The following is an 18896-nucleotide window of genomic DNA, read 5'->3' on the forward strand; positions in this document are numbered from 1 at the left end:
AGGGAATCTGCCAACAGGCATGTATTCCGTATTAAAGTTGTCACTTGGTCTTTACATATAAAGTGAGTAGAATCAATGGTTACCATACCAGTTAAACCTGATACATTACACATGGCAAGCTGATGATAGCATGGCTGGGCCTAGATTCCTGGAAATTGTTTCAAGGTTTCATCTTGTATTTGAACATAATAATATCTCTATGATTATTACCAGGAATGACCCAGTTTTGTCTACATTTAAACGGGAACATTCGTCTAAAGGCTATAAGATTACTCAAGTAAATATCATGAAAGTGAGCGACAGAATAGTGAAATTTCGTAGGGAAATGACAAACAATAAAGTTACTATACCATTTATTTTAAAAATCTGGATTTATTCATAAAGTGTTACACAAGCTCAGCATTTTATGGCATAACATAATCCTTTTTCGCCTTGGCAAGGTAGTAACGTCAGTGTGTATGTAATTGGGTGCCGCTTCAAATTGCGAGCGTTCGTTAAAATCGCATGCGTACACACGCACGCGTTTAAAGACGAAACAGCTGACTCATTTCATTCTAACGCACAGTCGGTGTCAAATAGATGAGGTAACAGAAAATAAACCCGGATATGATTCCAGTTTCTCATAATTCATTTAACTTCCCGGAAAATGATATGATAAGGATAATGAACTGAGTGCAATGCATTCGTCAAGATAATCGCACGCGCCGTGGAGTTATTGCATTTAGCTCGAGAGCCGATAGGCTCAAGAGCTAAATGCAATAACTCCACGGCAAGTGCAATTATCTTGACGAATGCATTTGCACGATACATTATCCGTCATACACTGAGTGTAGGCCTATTAAAACAATAGGCAATATTAATTGCTGCATTCATTATATTAGTTTTAATATTAGGAAAATATCTTACATTTTAAAAACACCGTCAGGAGATTGACCAGCTACGTAGCATTTAACTGGTAAAGAAAATCAATTCCTGTATAAGTTAGCTATCAATGGTATCGATTGCGCCATACGTCATACTTTAGTAACTTATTCACGCATGGTTTGTAACCAATTGACTTTATGTTGTGATCATTTAGAGCACTGAACCAGTTCATCTGGAAACGATCGATTTAGATGTCCGACCAGTACTACGGTGAATATCAACTGGACTTTATAGCTCTATAATTTGAACTTTAAAATCTACTTATATTAAAACACACGACATTGGGATTTAACAATTTGTTCAGTATTATCATAGGCCTTCAAACACATGTGTTTGAAGGCCTATGGTATTATAAAGCATGATCATGATATTATGCGCTAGTGTGTGTTTCCAGGCCCGGCTATGTTATTTTAGATATAGGCCTACATGTATTTCATTTGTAAAATGCTGAATATTTTGCAATGGTGTCATCTTGTATAATTATGATCCACCTGTTTTTGGCCCTTTTTAATTAATAGAAGCTCGATTATTCTCATTTGATGTTTGATTTATTTGAGGTCATTAATCATAATGTATGACAACGTTATTTGCATAATAGGGTGCAACTCTACTAGTCTTATTACAAGACTGCCCTACCCCAACCCTAACCCTAAACTCCGTAAACGAGGACTGGACTCAAGTCTAGCGAGTTGCACCCTATTCGGTAATTGTACCCTATTATAGAACACCGTTTGTAACTATACCATTTTAACACCACAGAATGTATATTCGTACTTTTTTGTTGGTATATATATCGAACAGACAATTATATAGTTATGTGACCTCTGTGTCGAAAGCGTCACCTAACTCTACTATATGGTTATGTGAAAGTAGTATTTCTAGTATTTGAGCGTGCACGAATTATCTAGAATCTATTGTTTAGCGTGCAGGTTTTAGATAATGCATTGTTTAGCGTGCAGGTTTATATAATTTGGGCTGTGAAGGGTAGTTCGCGAAAATAATGCACGGGAGAAGAATACATAACGATGAATAGAAACGGGCACTAGAAGTGTATAGCCGAATACGTGTTTTACGAGATATCTGTGGTTCATAACTGCCAATGGATACGGCCCCCTATCCCTTTGAAGTAATGAACCACGGGTATACGGGTTAACAAAAGCTAGACATAATTATGCTAGACAGGATGCACTAGGTATTAACGCGTGATGTCACGTGATGCCGCTAATCAATCGGAACGCTTGAAAATGTTAAATGACACCACTTTTACATAACGCGTTCACCTAGTGCTGTCTATTAATTATAATCGAAGACAGAATCAAAAAAGACTAGTCTGCGTCTGACGTCACCTATCTATCAAACTCTCCAAGACCCTTGATTGGTTAGTAGCGCGTAAAAGGAAGACTGATTCATCTGGTGCCAATCGGAGAAATGGAATCACAGAAAATGGTGACAAATTACAATACATTTACAAGGCAAAAAGCAACTTTTCTAGACATTGTTGACATGGTACCTTCACGACGAAGTTTCCTATTATTAAGACATAACTTTTGAGACAGTTTGTATATTTGAAGGTGCAAAGTTAGCCATAAGGCACGCTGTTTCACCGCCGCGTTCAGAAACTCAATCATCACAACAATCGTAAACAAACCGTGCTTGAGTTTGATTGACAGATGACTTCAGACGCAAACTAGTTTTTAAAATTTTTTATTCTATCTTTGATTATAAACATTGTACATGTATTTTGAGTAAATTTCACTACTGTTAAAGTTCCTCTTATTGGTGTGTAACACTCGTAAATTCGGGTTGGTAAATATCTCCTTTGCTGTGAATTAAAACTTGGTATTAATAAACTTTACCATGCTTGACTCACTTGATACCCACGCAATTACTTGTCAATCATATTACCATCGTTATGTTTTACATTGCATTTTAATTTACTTTTTATGTATTTTCCAGAACATTGGCAATGGGTACCTACTTATCCACAACAGAGATCACGATCGAGCGTCATGGGATCGAGATTCAACATACTGACTACACGGCAGCTTTCGCTGTTTTCGCCATACTGATGCTGATGTGCATTCCGCTTGCTTTACTCTTTGAGCCAACTGTAAGTAATATTAATACTAAGCTTTTCCAGTTGAAATCCAAAAGCCCCATTTGAAATTCACACTCCTTCTGTGGGAGATTAATATCACGTCTTCCATATGGGGTGTGTGGGTTTTAAACGGGAATAGCTAATTAAGTGTCATTTGTATCATTATTATAATTCAATGATAATCACAACTCAAAGAGTAAGGTGACTGACTTTAAGACTAACTGCAAGAAGGTTTTTTCTTGAAGAAGTTAATAACGGTAAAAAATTATCGACAGCTTAAAAATTCTTGTTTGTTAACATATTTTGACAATTTTCTGCATTTGATCAAATTATTTCTGTCAAAATCAATCCATTTTGGCCAAAAAACAAACAAATCTCAAAAACGCATCTGGGCCGGTCGGGCGGACCCGTAGTGGTGTTGTTGTTTTCGTCGCGTAAGCGAGAATTTCAAATACGCGGAATCGTGAACCTTATCCCTAACCCTAATGGACCTAGATTTACAGAGATTAAAATCATTGCTTTTATTTCACTAGTAACCGCAGTGTTATCACTAGTAAAATAAAAGCATTTGTAGTTTGCTATGTTCCGTAAAATTGTTTCGTTTATTTCACAAAAGCGAAATAGCAATACAGTTATAATAATGTCCTGCTCGTATTCAAATGTATTTATTAACCCATGACAAATGTACTGCAAATCAACTTTACGATCCATGGCAAGTCACAGATTTATAATTAAAACATCAAGGTCCATTGCTACTTCTTGCATGATTATGCAGAATACAAGAAGAGCAAGTGAATATCGGAACTAAGGCTGCATAAAATGCAATGCATAATTCTGCGAAGTATTAAAGCCATATTATAACATAGTGCTGAGGAGAACGCCCTCAAAAAAATTTAATTCTGGTTTTTACACGATTGTAATGTACTTTAGTCAATAAAGATATTCTGCAAACATCAAGACTTTAGGTGCTGTAGTTTTGTCAAAATCCGAGATTTTGAATAAAACGATGGAACCGGCGTTTTATTATTACTATAGAAATATTAGTCGAACACGTATGCACAGTACACACACACCCCGATGATCGTACCGTACTACAACCGTGGGAGTAACATGCATGGGCGCTAGTAGTAAATTCCAATTTTTTATGCTTTACCTCACTTGTTCGGCTCAAAAGTAAAAGGGGACATATCTGACAGTAAAAGCTAACATTTTATTGAAAATAAATACTAATCTATTTTTACAGAAATGTTATAATATGGCTTAAAGTGAATATGTTTTCGCAGATTGAAAAAAGTGCAGTGATTTGATTGACAAACCTCAGCACATTTTATAGGCTGTCGCTGACCACTAGAGCCCCATATCATTCCATAAATCATTAAGCAGCAACACAAGGACTTGCAGCTAAGAAGCGCACACATTAGATATTTCACAATTGACCTTTCCAGCCAGGATCAGGCCCCTCCCCACCTCCGAGTTTCGCACAGGTTACTACGAGACCATTAGCAATTAGTTCTTTGTCCAATTCAATTTTTTTAACACGGGAGCGGTGGTTACCGTCAGGATTCGAACCCGCACCATAGTCGAACGCCTTATCGACTGAGTTAACTTTTGTCTCTTTACTATCCACCATTTGTCACAAATTGCTTTCCAAGTAAATAAAGGAGAAACATTGAAGTAATAAAATGCTATTACTTAATAGCATGTCTTAGGTATAGTCGTTGAATGACATATTTTCGTATATTTTTATAAACCTGTTATATAATGTTTATTACTCATTATCATTCAAGGACACAATATATAATTCCCATTAAATTGTTAAACATCATATATGTTTCATTAAGCCATCGTTTAGACTCTTCAATTCATTACCGAATGCATTAAAACCATTGATCAATTACTCTATTACCCAGAAGCCTTAGTTTAAATCACTGGATTCGTTAGTGGATCGTGTGTAACCAAATAGTTAAACTCTCGGTAAAACGAATCCCACATTAAACTCTTACAGAAGACTGTTTCATGCTCTTAGATCCAAGAAACGGGCTTAGTTAATGTTTGTTCCATTTTATGATGACGATAACATGTCAAGAATCGTGACAGATAATCCTTTAAATGACAATGAAACGGTACAAAAAGCTGATGCAAAAACGTCTTCAAAATATAGGCAAACACAACAACTTTTAACCTCTTCAGTAGAAGTGGCTTGTCACAATTTCGCTTTTAAAAATGTATATGACATCTTGAACGGAATCGTTATTCAGCTCCAGATTTAATGCCCTAAAGTAAAATCTACGGAAGGCCATCATTTATTTAGATTGAAATGCTCAAGCAACTATTGTTATACAAAAAAGTGCTTTAGATTATATTGTCAGCAATAATTTTTTAACGTCACATCTAAAGTTTGTTCCTTTTATACTCTATATTTACTTTATTTTATTGCCTCCAGCAACATAGAAACTCTTTTAAAGAAACGATCACGGATATTAAAGTGAAAGTTCTTGGTCATTGCCAAATTGTTGTGCGTCATACCAAACTTTATTCAATGAGTTATTCCATTTACAATCCACACTACCCCTGTGGAAGATTCTGGTAATATCTTCCATAGGAGGAGTATGAATTTCAAATGGAATGAACACATTAGGCAGCTACATTTGAAACTCATCCTCCATCTGTGGAAGATTCAGGTTGAATCTTTCTCAGAGGGTGCATGAAATTCAAATGGAACTATGTTCATTTCATTTGAAATTCATACTCCCTCTGCGGAAGATTCAGGTTGAATATTTCTCAGAGGGTGTTTGAAATTCAAATGGAACTGTGTTCATTCCATTTGAAATTCATACTCCCTCTGTGGAAGATATTTCCAAAATATTCCACATGGGTAGTGTGGATTTTAAAATGAAATATCCCAATGTTGCATAGTGATATTCTAGTTCATTCACTCCTCATTTTCCATTTAATTATCTCCACTATCATGTACCAATTATTGTTTATGACTATTGTTGTTATGACAAAGGGATGTTAATTTTCTACATGTTCTAGTGTTAATCATCACAAGAGGAATCCAGAGTATCTATTATGTTTGCTATCGTAATGCCTTCAATCAGTACTTTATTGAATCATTGATCTTAAATGAGTCAACGAGGGTTTAATTAAAGATATTACAAGGTGTGGATCTGTAATCTCGGTTAACAGTTGATTACATTTGGATGGTTATTATTAGTTATTTATCCTTTACTATATTTTGACCCTCTTTGTATTAATTCAATAATTATTACTTGTGTATGTGTCATTATATTTGACTTGCTACCACGAAATGAGTGTAAAGTCGCAAGTGACAACCTGGCTGACTGCCTTGATGTTCTTTGTTTGCCTCGCACCTGTACAAGCCAGAAGTATGTTCTTCTTGAATAGCCCATTGTGCCCTCATTGACAAAGGACATACAGACATACTACTGGCTTGAACCAGTGCGTGTAAAACAAAGAACATCAACACAGTAGCCAGGGCATCTCGAAACTACCAACTTGCGACTTTACACTCATTTCGTGGTAGCAGTGCACATATTTGATATTTGCCAGTTCACGTGGACATAGTCTTCAAAGATTGCTTTGGCGTATGTGAAACTACGTGTGCTATTTTTATAACATTCCTTATTTTTTTCCCACGAGTGTTGTAGTATAAAGAATGAATAAGTAAAATGATTTTCATATAAAAAAATTTCAAAACATTATAGCAAAAAATGTTTTCCATTCGTCGCTCCAATTTCCATTTTTTGAAAATCATTATGTTGTTTTTCCTCGATAGCCTTAACTTCAGCCGACATGTTGAGTCCAAATGGAAGATTCAGATTGAATCTTTCTCAAATGGTATCATGAAATTTAAATGTAACAGCTTAATGTTTAATTTCATTTGAAACTCATCTTCTGTAGAAGATATTTCTAAAATCTTCCACAGGGGGAGTATGGAATTTTGGTGGAACAGCCCATTGAAGCATGCTTCTCTCTGATCACAATCTGAAAGAAAAAAATATATAGATTTTTTTGGTATACAGAAAAAATCACTTAATGAAATATCTTGATTTAAATAATAAAAATATATTCATAGACGTCACGTGTTTCTATCGAGTTCCTAATGAAACTGTTAATGAATTGATTTCAGCCTTGTACGACTGTAACCCATTCAACGTTCAGATAATACGCCTTTATTGCCGTGCGTGAGTAATATAAGTCCCCATTACACTAACGATAAAATATCATTTATTAGTTATAGCATTATTAGTATTATTACCGCTGAAATGGGAGGTTATCAAATCTGCTAAGCATTTCCAAATAAAGCAGCGCAATGTTAGACTATATACGTGGTATAGTCTTAACGAATCGTGTTTCTGTTCGGGTTATTGATGCTTAAAGTTATCCATCTGAACGTCTGTTAGCAGTAAAACAACAGAGACTTCATTTTAAATTGCTGTCCTTATCAATAACCTGAAGCGTATCCATTTTATCGCCAACTGTTGAAGAAAATATCTTTCTAAAGAACCCATTGGGGTTGTAGCCAATCTACTAGCGCTATAAAAGTAGGCTATAAAACCTGCAGTAATTATAATGTGCAAATAATGAAAGAAATCTTTATATAGTTTGTTGTTTTAACTATTAACAATATTATTATGGGATTGCTAATTTGGATTTAAAGTATGAATGTTAAACATGAAAACCAAATCTATATCAAAGTTTAGTATCCATGTAGAATTACTTTAAAATGTTATTGTAATATGAATTAAAGTTAAAGGGGTGACATTATTTTGCAAACAATTGAAATACCGCTAAAAATCATTCTGTAATTATTCTGCATTCTAAGTTTTGTTCGTTTTTTTAACTTTGTTAAAAATAAAGAAAAGATTTGTTAACTAGCCCTAGCTCAGAAAATTCAGAATTGACATGCGTATAAGATCATGAGCTTGTCTTTCAAGCTTAATTCACCATTGTATCTGACAAGCCGAAACAAAAGGCTTAAAGGTATACCATTTTCTTCCAGATTACGAACATAAATAGTCATTGATAATTTGTTATTAAAGTTGCTAGACAACGATTTGAATTAACGAGGACTATCATCATACATCTTTTTTAACCGCACCTCTTTTGAAATCCCTAGGTCATTCAAATAAGTAGGCAAGAACGTCAATGTCAATAAAAACACTTCCGCAATATATGCAATATTACTTTTTAAGACGATTAAAGTAACTTCATAGCACATTGTCCATTGTCTTGTCTTTTTTCTTTTTTTCGTTTATATTTACGACTTATTTTTAAAAAGGCTATTTTTTAACCATCGCAATGATCTTCCAGCCATAATATTAATGTTTATATTGCTCAGTGCCTTTCGTGTTTGTTTGGTAATTGTATTTAATATTATATAGTATATTTCTTTAATATTTATATGAAAATAAAGATCAATAACAAATATTATCAATAAAGAAACAGTTTTATATTACTTTCAAAGTAACCAACGATACCGTTTTATATTATTTATTGCATTTAATATACCTTTGGCTATCGATTGATTCCTATGAAATATGAATGAAAACGGCAAACCACTTAACAGGAATAAATGCAACATTTTCAGGAAATGCATCAATGTGAAATGCAACGTTGCATGGTATAATGTGACTTGACGAGTCACGTAATAATTTCATTGGCTTGTTGGCATGTCAAACATTGATTTCTAACCTACATCCGGCAAATCGTTTCCTTGAGTCGCAAGAAATTGAAGAATATTTATGATTTTAATGACTTGAATGTGTGGGTGTGGTGTGGGAGTACATGTAGGGTGGGGCTGCGCGTTTGTGTGGGGGTTGGATGCGTGGTGGGGTATATGCCTGTGGGTTGGGTTGGTGTGGGGTGTGTTTTGGTGAGTTGGTGGGTTGGTGGGTTTGTCGGATTGGGGTGGTGGTAGAAAGGTGGTTAGTCTGTGTATGTGGGGGTGTTAGGATAGGGTTGTGGGCTGGGTGTTTGCGTGGTGGTGCGATGCGTGGTGTGGGGTATATATGCGTGTGGCTTGGGGTGGATGTGTTTGGATCAGGTTGTGGGATTGAGGTGGTGGTACATGGGTGGTTAGTCTGTGGATGTGAAGGTGTAAGTACTGGTATATAGGGGTGTACATTGTATGTAGGGGTGTATGGGTACATTGTTCTTGTCAACCTTCTTGAATACATATTAGTGGTCACAATAGCTTATTCCATTTCCAGCTAAGCCCATGCATAAATTTGCAACCACTCTTTCTACAAATAAAAAAAATCAGTTGATACAAACAATATGCTGTGTCTTTTTGCAGGCCACTTTTAAGCATTTTGTTTCGTCGACCCAAATCGAGTTCCGTCTCTATTATCAAGCTCTGGTAAAGCTGGGACTACAAGTTGAAAAGTCATATAGAAAGCAATCGTTATCGTCAAAAACGTTTCATTCTCTATTTGGAAATAAATACAGGGTGAAAAAAAAAAAGTGCAATAGAGAAAAGAATCCATTTTTATTTAAGAATCGAGTTGGACTTTTTATGTTTTAAAACATTTTATATATGGTATATCCATCAGTGACCTTTTTTGAAAAAATTAAGGAATTAGCATTTCCCGTTTTGTTTTTATGACACATTTTATAGCGCTACCCAATGTTAATGTTTGTCCAAGAGACATCTAAAATTTGAATGTCGGCCCACTCTGTGTAAGGAAGATTTGGAACAACTGCCATTTTCTTAGCCTCATTGGCATTGAAATTAAATGGAGCACCCAAAGTGTTATTGCCCTTGGTCTTGTTTAAGGAGAAGAAATATAATTTGTTGTTATTTTCATTTTACCTTTACTTTAAAGATGTTTATTCTCTATCAAAAACTTACAAATTTGTCAAAATGAAATGCGCGCAAATTGAAGTGGAGTGAATTATAAAATATCCAATAAGTTGGACATATTGGGATTAAAAAACTGGAATTGGAGTCGAGTAAGGTATGAAGGACTTAAAGTAATGTCAGAAAGTTTGTTTGAACAGAAAAAAATTGAAATACGCAAAAATCAACCTTATTTAAGTTAAAGTCAGTTTCAGATCTGGTGCCTTTACTGTGCACTGCGTGCTCTCATTCAAAATACATGGTACCTCGTGGACAAAATTCGAAATTGGGTATCGCAGCAAAAGGACTCATTAAAATTAAACGGTAGTCGCGATTCACTTCATATTTTCACAGAAGGTGGCCATTGAGTGTGGCAGATATAGAATCTTTCAATATTGGGAAAGTTCGACTTGGTTCTTACATAAATATCGATTCTTTGCTCTGTTGCAGTTTTTTTGACTCACCCTGTACGTACGTTTTCTATTGCATGAAAACGATTTAAATTTATTTTCCTTCTGTTTGCACACACTGCAGTAATTTAGTCATACGTGATTAATAGTAAATGTGTGCTCAATATCATCTATGACGAGGTGAGAACAACGGGGGCAAGGGCAGGCGGCCAGTACCCACCCCACCCTTTTTTTGACGGGTGTCTGACCTCCCACTTTAAAGACCCTGTAATAAAGTGTAAAAATTATGCACCAAATGACTTTAATTGGACCTTTCAACAACAAATGTGAAAACTTGTTCACGAATGGCTTCAATTTGGGCCTTTATTATTATAACCCATTTTCGGATTTCTCAAACTAAACTTGTACACAAAATTGGTTCCAAAATTGTCCACCAAATGGCTTCAATTCGGCTTTCAATTCAGTGTGAAAAGGTTTCTCACTTCTCAGTGGGTAAAATCTCCCCATGTTTAAAGCAATATTGTAGGCTATACAATAGTGAAAACATGTAGCTGTAATTCGGCCTTCATTTCGCCATTTCCTGCCTTTTCAAACTAAAATTGTACGCAATGATAGCACCACAATTGTCCACCAAATGGCTTCAATTGGACATTCCTTTTGCAAGGATTTCTCACTTCTGAGGGGGGAGTGTGCCCCTGGCGGTGTTTGTGCTCAAATATTGAGGGAAAAACGCCAACACTCACAGTGTGTTCAACATGTGTTCGATAAGGCTAATTGTAATGGGTCTTATTATCCCCATATGTGATGCGATCAAGCAAAATCAGTCGGAACTCGGAAATATTGATTTAGAGATATAGCCAAACAAAGGAAATATTTCCTTTTGTTTCCTTTTGTTTTGGAAAGTCTTTAATTGCTCATATCTTTGGAACTGGTTGTTCAATTTCAATGGGGTTTTCTGCAAAATGCAGCTTTGTGAATGCTTTTGACTATCCTATCAGAAACTGGAAAATTAATTTTTCCGAGTTCCGACTGATTTTGCTTGATCGCATCACATATGCATGTGAGGGGGAAAATAGCGAAACCTTTTTGTTTTGGACTACTATTTGTCATAACTCAATAACTGCAATACATATGGAAATGTAGATATGATCAATGTATTACCCTGCAGAAATAAACTGCTTTAAGCAAAAACCACCAAAACTGGAAAAATATATATATGGCCTGCAGGTTCCGACTGTCCTTAAAGACCTTGGCCAATATATGTTGTGTAAAGGATGTTTATTGTTGTTTTTACCTAAGCGGTGAAACCTTTTGTCATAAAATGACCTTGCAGCATTGACATTTTGTTACGGTATGTAAGTACAGTTTAATGTTTAATGTCTTTCGACCAGTTTCCTCTCTCCATCAATCACTCTTTTCGTTCTGGTTGATTGGGACAGCTTTGACTTTGACAACATGAGTATTAATGGGGTGCGAGTCTGTCTGTGTGTGGGGAGAGTTGTTTATGTGTGGGGTGGGTGCGGAGGGAGGGTGTTGAGTTAAGTTGCATATAGTCTTATTTAACGGATATTTGTGTGCTTATGTTTGAAATACTATTAGATAGATGCTGTCTTTGGGGAACACTGACGGGCTGGAGCCCAGTATCAATAAAAAATATCAAGACCACAAGCCCGGCAGACTGAGACCATAAAAAACAATAGCGCTCAAAACAATATTGTTCAAGGTTGGCCGGCCGGGCTACAAAGAAACAATAATGCTCAAAACAATAACGATAACTTTGAATTAGCCCTGATAGCTGGCAGGGCAGGAGAAATGAGAGGAGTGACTTGCTTTCCTGCCCTGTGGAACTTCATTAGTTGCAAGTACCCGCTACGGACGTCTCCGGCCGCAGCCCTGCCGCCGGGTTTGCGGCCTTGATGTTTTTAAGCCCTGACAGGCTGAGAGCCCAGTAGCAAGAAAAAACATTAAACAGGAAGCCCCGTTTGTCCAGTTCTCCACAGAAGAACTGACAATACACCTGTTACTTTGATGACAGACAGAACAAAATTTACATGGATTAAATTTAACCTTGACTAATTCCCCAAGGAACTGGAACAAAAAGTGGGGCTTTCACTTTAAGGCCGCAAACCCGGCAAGACTAAGACCGCAGACTTCCATACTGAGGACTTGCAACTAATGGTGTTCCAATATATAATAGCCCGCGGGGCACGATAACAAGAGAAGGCGTCAATATAGTCATCCTAAACTACTCTATAAGTCCACATAATATTGATAATAAGTCGACATGGCAAGATATTTTTGCCACGTGGTGAAGTCGCATGGCAATTAAAATGTTCCGTATTAGAGATACAACTTCGAAGTAAAACATTAGGATGAGCAGATACTTTTAAAATCGGCGGAGGTTATTTATAAACTGTACTTGTCAATGTCTGGGGAATAGTCTGATAATTGTACAACACTGTAAGTGGAAATACATCAATAGCGAATGACAAGCACTCCGTATCGGAACAAAAACAATGAGCGGTAAATTCCCATTGAAGCGATTAAATTCTCCTTTTGCGCTTTACCCATAATGCATCTTTACTTAAACTTCTAACTACGTCACACATACATGTATGTACTTTATGTCAAAGGAGTACGAGATTGTGCAGTGAGTGAGTGTGACTTATTATAGGTTAGATAACAGATGTATCATGGGAATGGGCAATGTATGAAATTATTCTTAAAATAAACAAAAAATGTGTTGATATCCAAACTGTTTTAGAATTCTGCGTTTATATCTAATCTGACCACTGCAGAAACAAAGTAATTACAAAGTTTGTATGAAAAAGACAAGAAAATTACTGTCATTTGGATTCTTAAGTATTTTAATAAAGAACTTAGTATTGCAATGGTTATAACCACTAAATGTTAAATAAAATAATTCAAATAATTCAAAATAATTTGTTATCACAATGCGGTTGCAGAGAATCGATAAGTTTTAAAATGTAGAAATAATGTATAGAAATATATGTATAATTATGTCGGTGACATTAATGTACTGAAATATTTTTTAAGTATGTTATCTGCGTCGCCGTTATATTCGATTTGTTTAATTGAAATACATTTGTAGATAAATAATTCAATAACCTTCATTAATTAAATCGATTGCGCTAATAAGGTCCTCTGAAGCACAATACAATTTGCAATTAGTTGCACTTTTCAGAAACATGTGGCCTTTTATTCTCATTTTATTTCATAATTCCTTTAAGCGCTATTTTCATTTCACAGATGTTTGATATGTATAATAATATTGAAATACCGTAGCCAAAAAGAGAAACAAAATCGTGTATTATTTGTTCGCGACTAATTTTAATTTGTCTCCCAATTTCATCTACATAATTATGCAAACTGAAAAAATTTTATTTTAAAAGAGATTTGTCTTGTTGCAAATTTTATTCAATTCATGTCAAACAGGATTGGGTCTGCATACTAGAAGTCAAATGATTTTTTTTCGTGTATAATAAACCTGCGTGTGAGAAATCGACTTTCTGTCATTTCGATTTGATTACTTCTTTGGCGTTTTATTCCTTTAATTCCACTTTATCATACAAGCTCCTCCGTGCGTATTGTTGAATGAATTTGAGGATCAATATTTGCGGAAAAGTAGTGCGTATTAATCAACGCAACTATTTATGGCTAAATTTTCAATCCAAGCGACACATTTTTAGATAAAAACTCATCCATCAATTGACCTTTCCGATAAATCCCATAATTCTTTGCCATCAGACATAAGATGGCGTCATTTGACGCCATGCAGATAGGCATATCATTAAGCGAACATCTGAACAACTGCGTATTTACCAAAAAGGTTAATCGAATGAATCAACAAGCCAACAGTTTAGTGAAGAAATGAATCATACACAACCAAGAATATAGATAATATATAAATGCATAAAGATAACATACAATATGTATGAATAATATTATGAAATTATAAAATAATATTATGTTATCACTCAGTCATGTTATTTAGGTTTGGGGAAGTGGCGTCAAATTCAATTGAATCTGTGATGTGACATAGATTAGTTAACGATATTATTATCACATCCTAGAATTACATAGTTGTATTTTATTATTATTGTCTTTATGCAGACTCTGGTTCTATTTCATTATCTTATATGACATAACGTTATCATGTTCTTATGAATCTTCCAAGAATTAAATCGTTGTTACGTTGTTTTTAATTGTCTTATCCAGACCCTTGTCTGATTCATACAAGTTGATACAACATGTACAAGGCCACGATTATGATTATACTTAATGTGGTACAATTTTAATCACATACATCACAGCTTTGCATACAATGTTTCCATCTTATCTTATCGTAATTATGACCTGCTAGCACGAAATGAGCCTTAAGTCGCAAGTATGTAGTTTCAAGACATCCTAGCTGAGTGCATTAATGTTATTTGTTTGCCCGCACCTGTACAAGCCAGTAGTATGTCCTTCGTGAATGGCCCATTGTGCCCCCGTTGAGAAAGGACATACAGACATACTACTTGCTTGAACAGGTGCGTGTGAAACAAAGAACACCAACGAAATAGCCAGGGCGTTTCGAAACTACCTACTTGCGACTTTACGTTCATTTCGTGGTAGCAGGCCATAATCGTATTTACGCTTTGAAGATTTTACGATTAACATTTCATTTTCAGTTGAACTGTTTCTGCTATGTGAGATGTTTCTATGTGGGACGAGAAAAGCTTTATCTTTATCTTTCAATTATTCTTAACATTGTTTACTACATGGATATTATTTACCTATTTCTAAAATCCCCTGACAGCTTATCATCCTTTAACGTCGAGTTAAAAAGAGATTTCGATATCATTACACATATCCTTAAGCGCTACATCAACAACCGTGTTGAGTCCACGCTGTTGAAAACTAATAAATTGCTCATGGGAAAAGAAGAGGCGCGATGTGTAATGATGATAAAGTAGCTCATTCGAGATGCAATATTAGTACTGCCGATAACGCTGTCAATCGAATTGTTTGACCTAACAAAATGATACATCATACTAGATTAGATGAATATTTCAAAACCCTGTGCTCATATTAATAATTAGCAATTATCCAATTTTATGGAGTTTAAGGTACTTTACCGTATTATTTTGCTCAATTTTTAATCTATGTTCTTTTACAAGTAAATCATATTACTTTGTTAGCTAATATATTCCGATCTTAACTATACTTAGCATCAACAGAACATAGTATCAGTATATTTGTTACAATAATAATATTATCATTATCAGCCAATCATGTTTCTCCGTGAAGCTTTGCCGAATCTGGTTTGAGACAACAAAAAACCCTTAAAGACCAAAATTATTATTGTGTTATATATTGAAGATCTGATATTCCAAAAAGCTGTTATTATTCCAAAGGTCCACGATTACGAACGCATATTGTGGTTTCCTATATACCTGAGGGTCCGTTATCTCTAAATAAGGTCCTTTATAGATACAGGAATGTCAAAATAATGGACCTTCGAAATAGCGGATTGGTCCAACCAAGTCACCAGTTATATATCTATGTCATATATCCAAAAGACACAATTTATTTAAAGAGATATTTGGACAGCTCATTAGGAAGTATTTTAATGAGATATCAAAAAAAAATCGTTACAATCAGTTTCAAATAAGTATGTAACAAGTTTTCCACATGAGGTGGTAGGGGTGAACGCTTCTCCCAAAAGTAAAATCTGGAAACTTAAGAATTGTCACAAATAAGTATTTCCTCGTGAAATGAATAAGAAAAGCTTCCTAGTCCAGAATTTGAACCCAAGACCTATGTACCTAACTCAAGAAGATCTGCCAGAGGGCAATAGACGATTGTGCATGGCATTGCATTTATTTTGACTCAAAGTCATTATTGGAAAGTGTCAATATGATTTTTTCCCTATCTGACGGTAAGGTAAATAGGCAGACTGGACTAGCCGACAGACAGAAAACTGCAATATGATAAGCCATTAAATGCAAATTATGTAAATTGGTGTGGGTGGGAAAAAATATGAAGATATTAAATGGCGGGCAACATAATAACAAGCTGCCGTGGTTACTATCAGATTACTGACTCGTGGAAGAAACATTTGAATTAAGAGTTAACGAGGTGGTCACGAGTTCAACCCCGTCGGCGCCACTTATTTCCGGAAATTGCAGAATAACGTTATAGGGCCAATCTGCAAATAGCGCTTTGTGGTCAGTGTCTTTTCGACATTAAGGGAGGGGGTATTTGTGTTTTGGACCACATTACAAACATATTTTACTATTTTAAGGTTAAAGTTGCAAATTTTGGTGTGCTTCGCAGAAAGTTGTTTACCATTTTAGCTTGAAAATTGCAACGTTTTCGCGCGCATTTGTACCAAGGACAAGACCAAGGGATGAGATTCTCTCTATTTTCACTCGTAATAGTGATTATAGTTCTTCCCAGTTGTTGTTGCAATTCCACCAGTTTGGGGTTTTTTTTCAAAGACGACTTGACCTTTTGAGGTCATTTAGTAGACTAGACTTTCTTTCCAGTAGGTTTTGTCATCCAAACATGGTCATTTGAAAAGTGAACATTCAACGTACGTTGTGCGAAAATTCTCTGCCACCAGCTGCGATCGGATTTTATGGCGATTTCCGTTCTTTCCTGGTCGTGTGCTTGGCCTATCTGAAAACAGGAGGGATAATGACACGTGGCACTAGCTTAACTGCCTTGAAAGTTGCAACAGTCGCAATGCGCGATTTGCCCCGTGTAAAAGCTAGAAAATGGAACATTTTTATTATAGTTTTACACAAAGTCTGGTTGATTGATCTGGTTTTGAGAAGAACCGGTATTAACATTAATGCGGATTAGATGCAGATTTGGTATCCCGTCTAGAACTAATAATCATCGCTATATAGACGAATCCAACGAGCCAAGTCATATCATGGTCAGGATTTGGTTGCCATTATTGGGTCCCCGCATGCACCAAACAGGTGTTGTAACTGCCCAATTGGGCGGATTAAACCCGCTTAAAATTCGATGTTAGATTCTTTTGTGTTCTAAATTGTCATCATTCTTTTGTCTACGTGTAACATGGGTGATAGAATGCAGTTTAAAATACCCTCCAAGGCCGCATCATTTCACATTTTAGGTGAGATGGAGCCGACGGGGACCCAGCTATGGCTGCCATTGAGGTGTAGGAATGCGTGAAATTGGATTCGTCTATAATAATAATCATCGCTATATATGCTGAAAGTATTTTATCAACCTTCTTCTTTCCTTTATGTAAGTTTAAAAACAAAATTGAAAACTGAGATCTAAGCGAGACGTTCCTTTAAAAGTCGAAGGTAATCATTCATTCGAATCCACGTGAACGATAGACATAAGTCATCAATTTTAATGCACTTTATAACACAATAAAGGAGCAAATTCGTTCAACCTAACAAAATTGGCTTCCTGGAGGCGAGATCGCGAAAAAAAATCAATGAGCAATGGTTACTAACTGCCTATTAACTTTTTAACACAGTACAATGATGTTCTATGTTGTTTAACACTATTTTATACAGTAAATCAATAGAAATCTATATAATTTGAGTGAATCGGGAGAAATTAAATGACATCTTGTTTTTGTATTTCAAATTAAGGACTCCTTATTTTTGTTTTTAGCGTTGAAACATGCTTATGACGTCATGTTAAATTTAATATCACTGTATAGTATAGATTACGTTAAGAGGCTAGACGCCAGATCATTCTTTCATAATGCTTAACATGCGACAAATCGAAACCAGAGTAAAAAAGGGCCATGTCAAGACACATTTAGCACGGATTTGTGGTGATTTTGACGCTAGCCGTTAGGTTCAAACTTTTCTTTTCAACTTAAATTATCTCAGGTTGTATCCACACGGAGGCTGAAAATTAAGGGTGTTTGAAATGTCAAGGTGTCATTCAGAGGTTCCGGCAACGCACTTGGAGTGTCGACTTCCTTAGAAAATAGGTGTTACCTGAAACGACCAGTTCACTCGAGGTGGAACTTGGGGCTTCTACCGTGCGGAAACGATTTTCGTTTCATTTGAGATGTCTATATGCCAATATCGTGAAGCGGCCTTTATCAATACAGTAGCGCTGTATCCAAAATCAAGTGAAATATTGACAAAATTCTTTGAAGGTAAAACGTTCGGGATTACAACTGTTATTGGTCAGCACATCTTGAGGGGATTTCAGATTGTTTCAATTGCGTGAAAAGAGGTTTTCCAATCGAGGGGCAGGGAGGAAGGCAAGTTGTTTGTATTTCACTCAAGGTACAGTTACTAAGGTCCGATTTTTCGAAGCTTGGGTAGTGGTCAGTCTTAGTAAAACGCCATCAGGCTTAAGCCCAATGAGTCATACCTGCTTACAATTTCACATCGTACATCACCTACAAAGATAAGTCAATAAAGCAAATCCACATTGGTAGGGCTAGCTTGCTGGCTTAGGAAGCCTAACCACTAGCCAAGCTTCGAGAAGTCGGACCTTTGTGACTGTACCTTGAGTGAAATACATTTTAGCTTCAACCCGTCTGAACACAGCTTTATACGATTTTATAGTGGCCACTTGTCGT

The 18896-nt window shown here is 35.8% G+C and overlaps 1 protein-coding gene across 2 annotated transcripts in view; it reads left to right on the forward strand.

The window, feature by feature from the left end:
* LOC140159378 (major facilitator superfamily domain-containing protein 6-like) overlaps positions 1-18896 on the forward strand; it is a 117141-nt gene that overhangs the window by 31423 nt on the left and 66822 nt on the right. For both annotated transcript variants that reach the window (XM_072182831.1, XM_072182832.1), the window contains exon 3: positions 2881-3034. In XM_072182831.1, the coding sequence (XP_072038932.1) occupies positions 2881-3034 (154 nt within the window). The remainder of the gene's footprint in view (positions 1-2880; positions 3035-18896) is intronic.

Source organism: Amphiura filiformis, chromosome 8 (genome assembly GCF_039555335.1).
Source record: "Amphiura filiformis chromosome 8, Afil_fr2py, whole genome shotgun sequence".
Lineage (NCBI taxonomy): Eukaryota > Metazoa > Echinodermata > Ophiuroidea > Amphilepidida > Amphiuridae > Amphiura > Amphiura filiformis.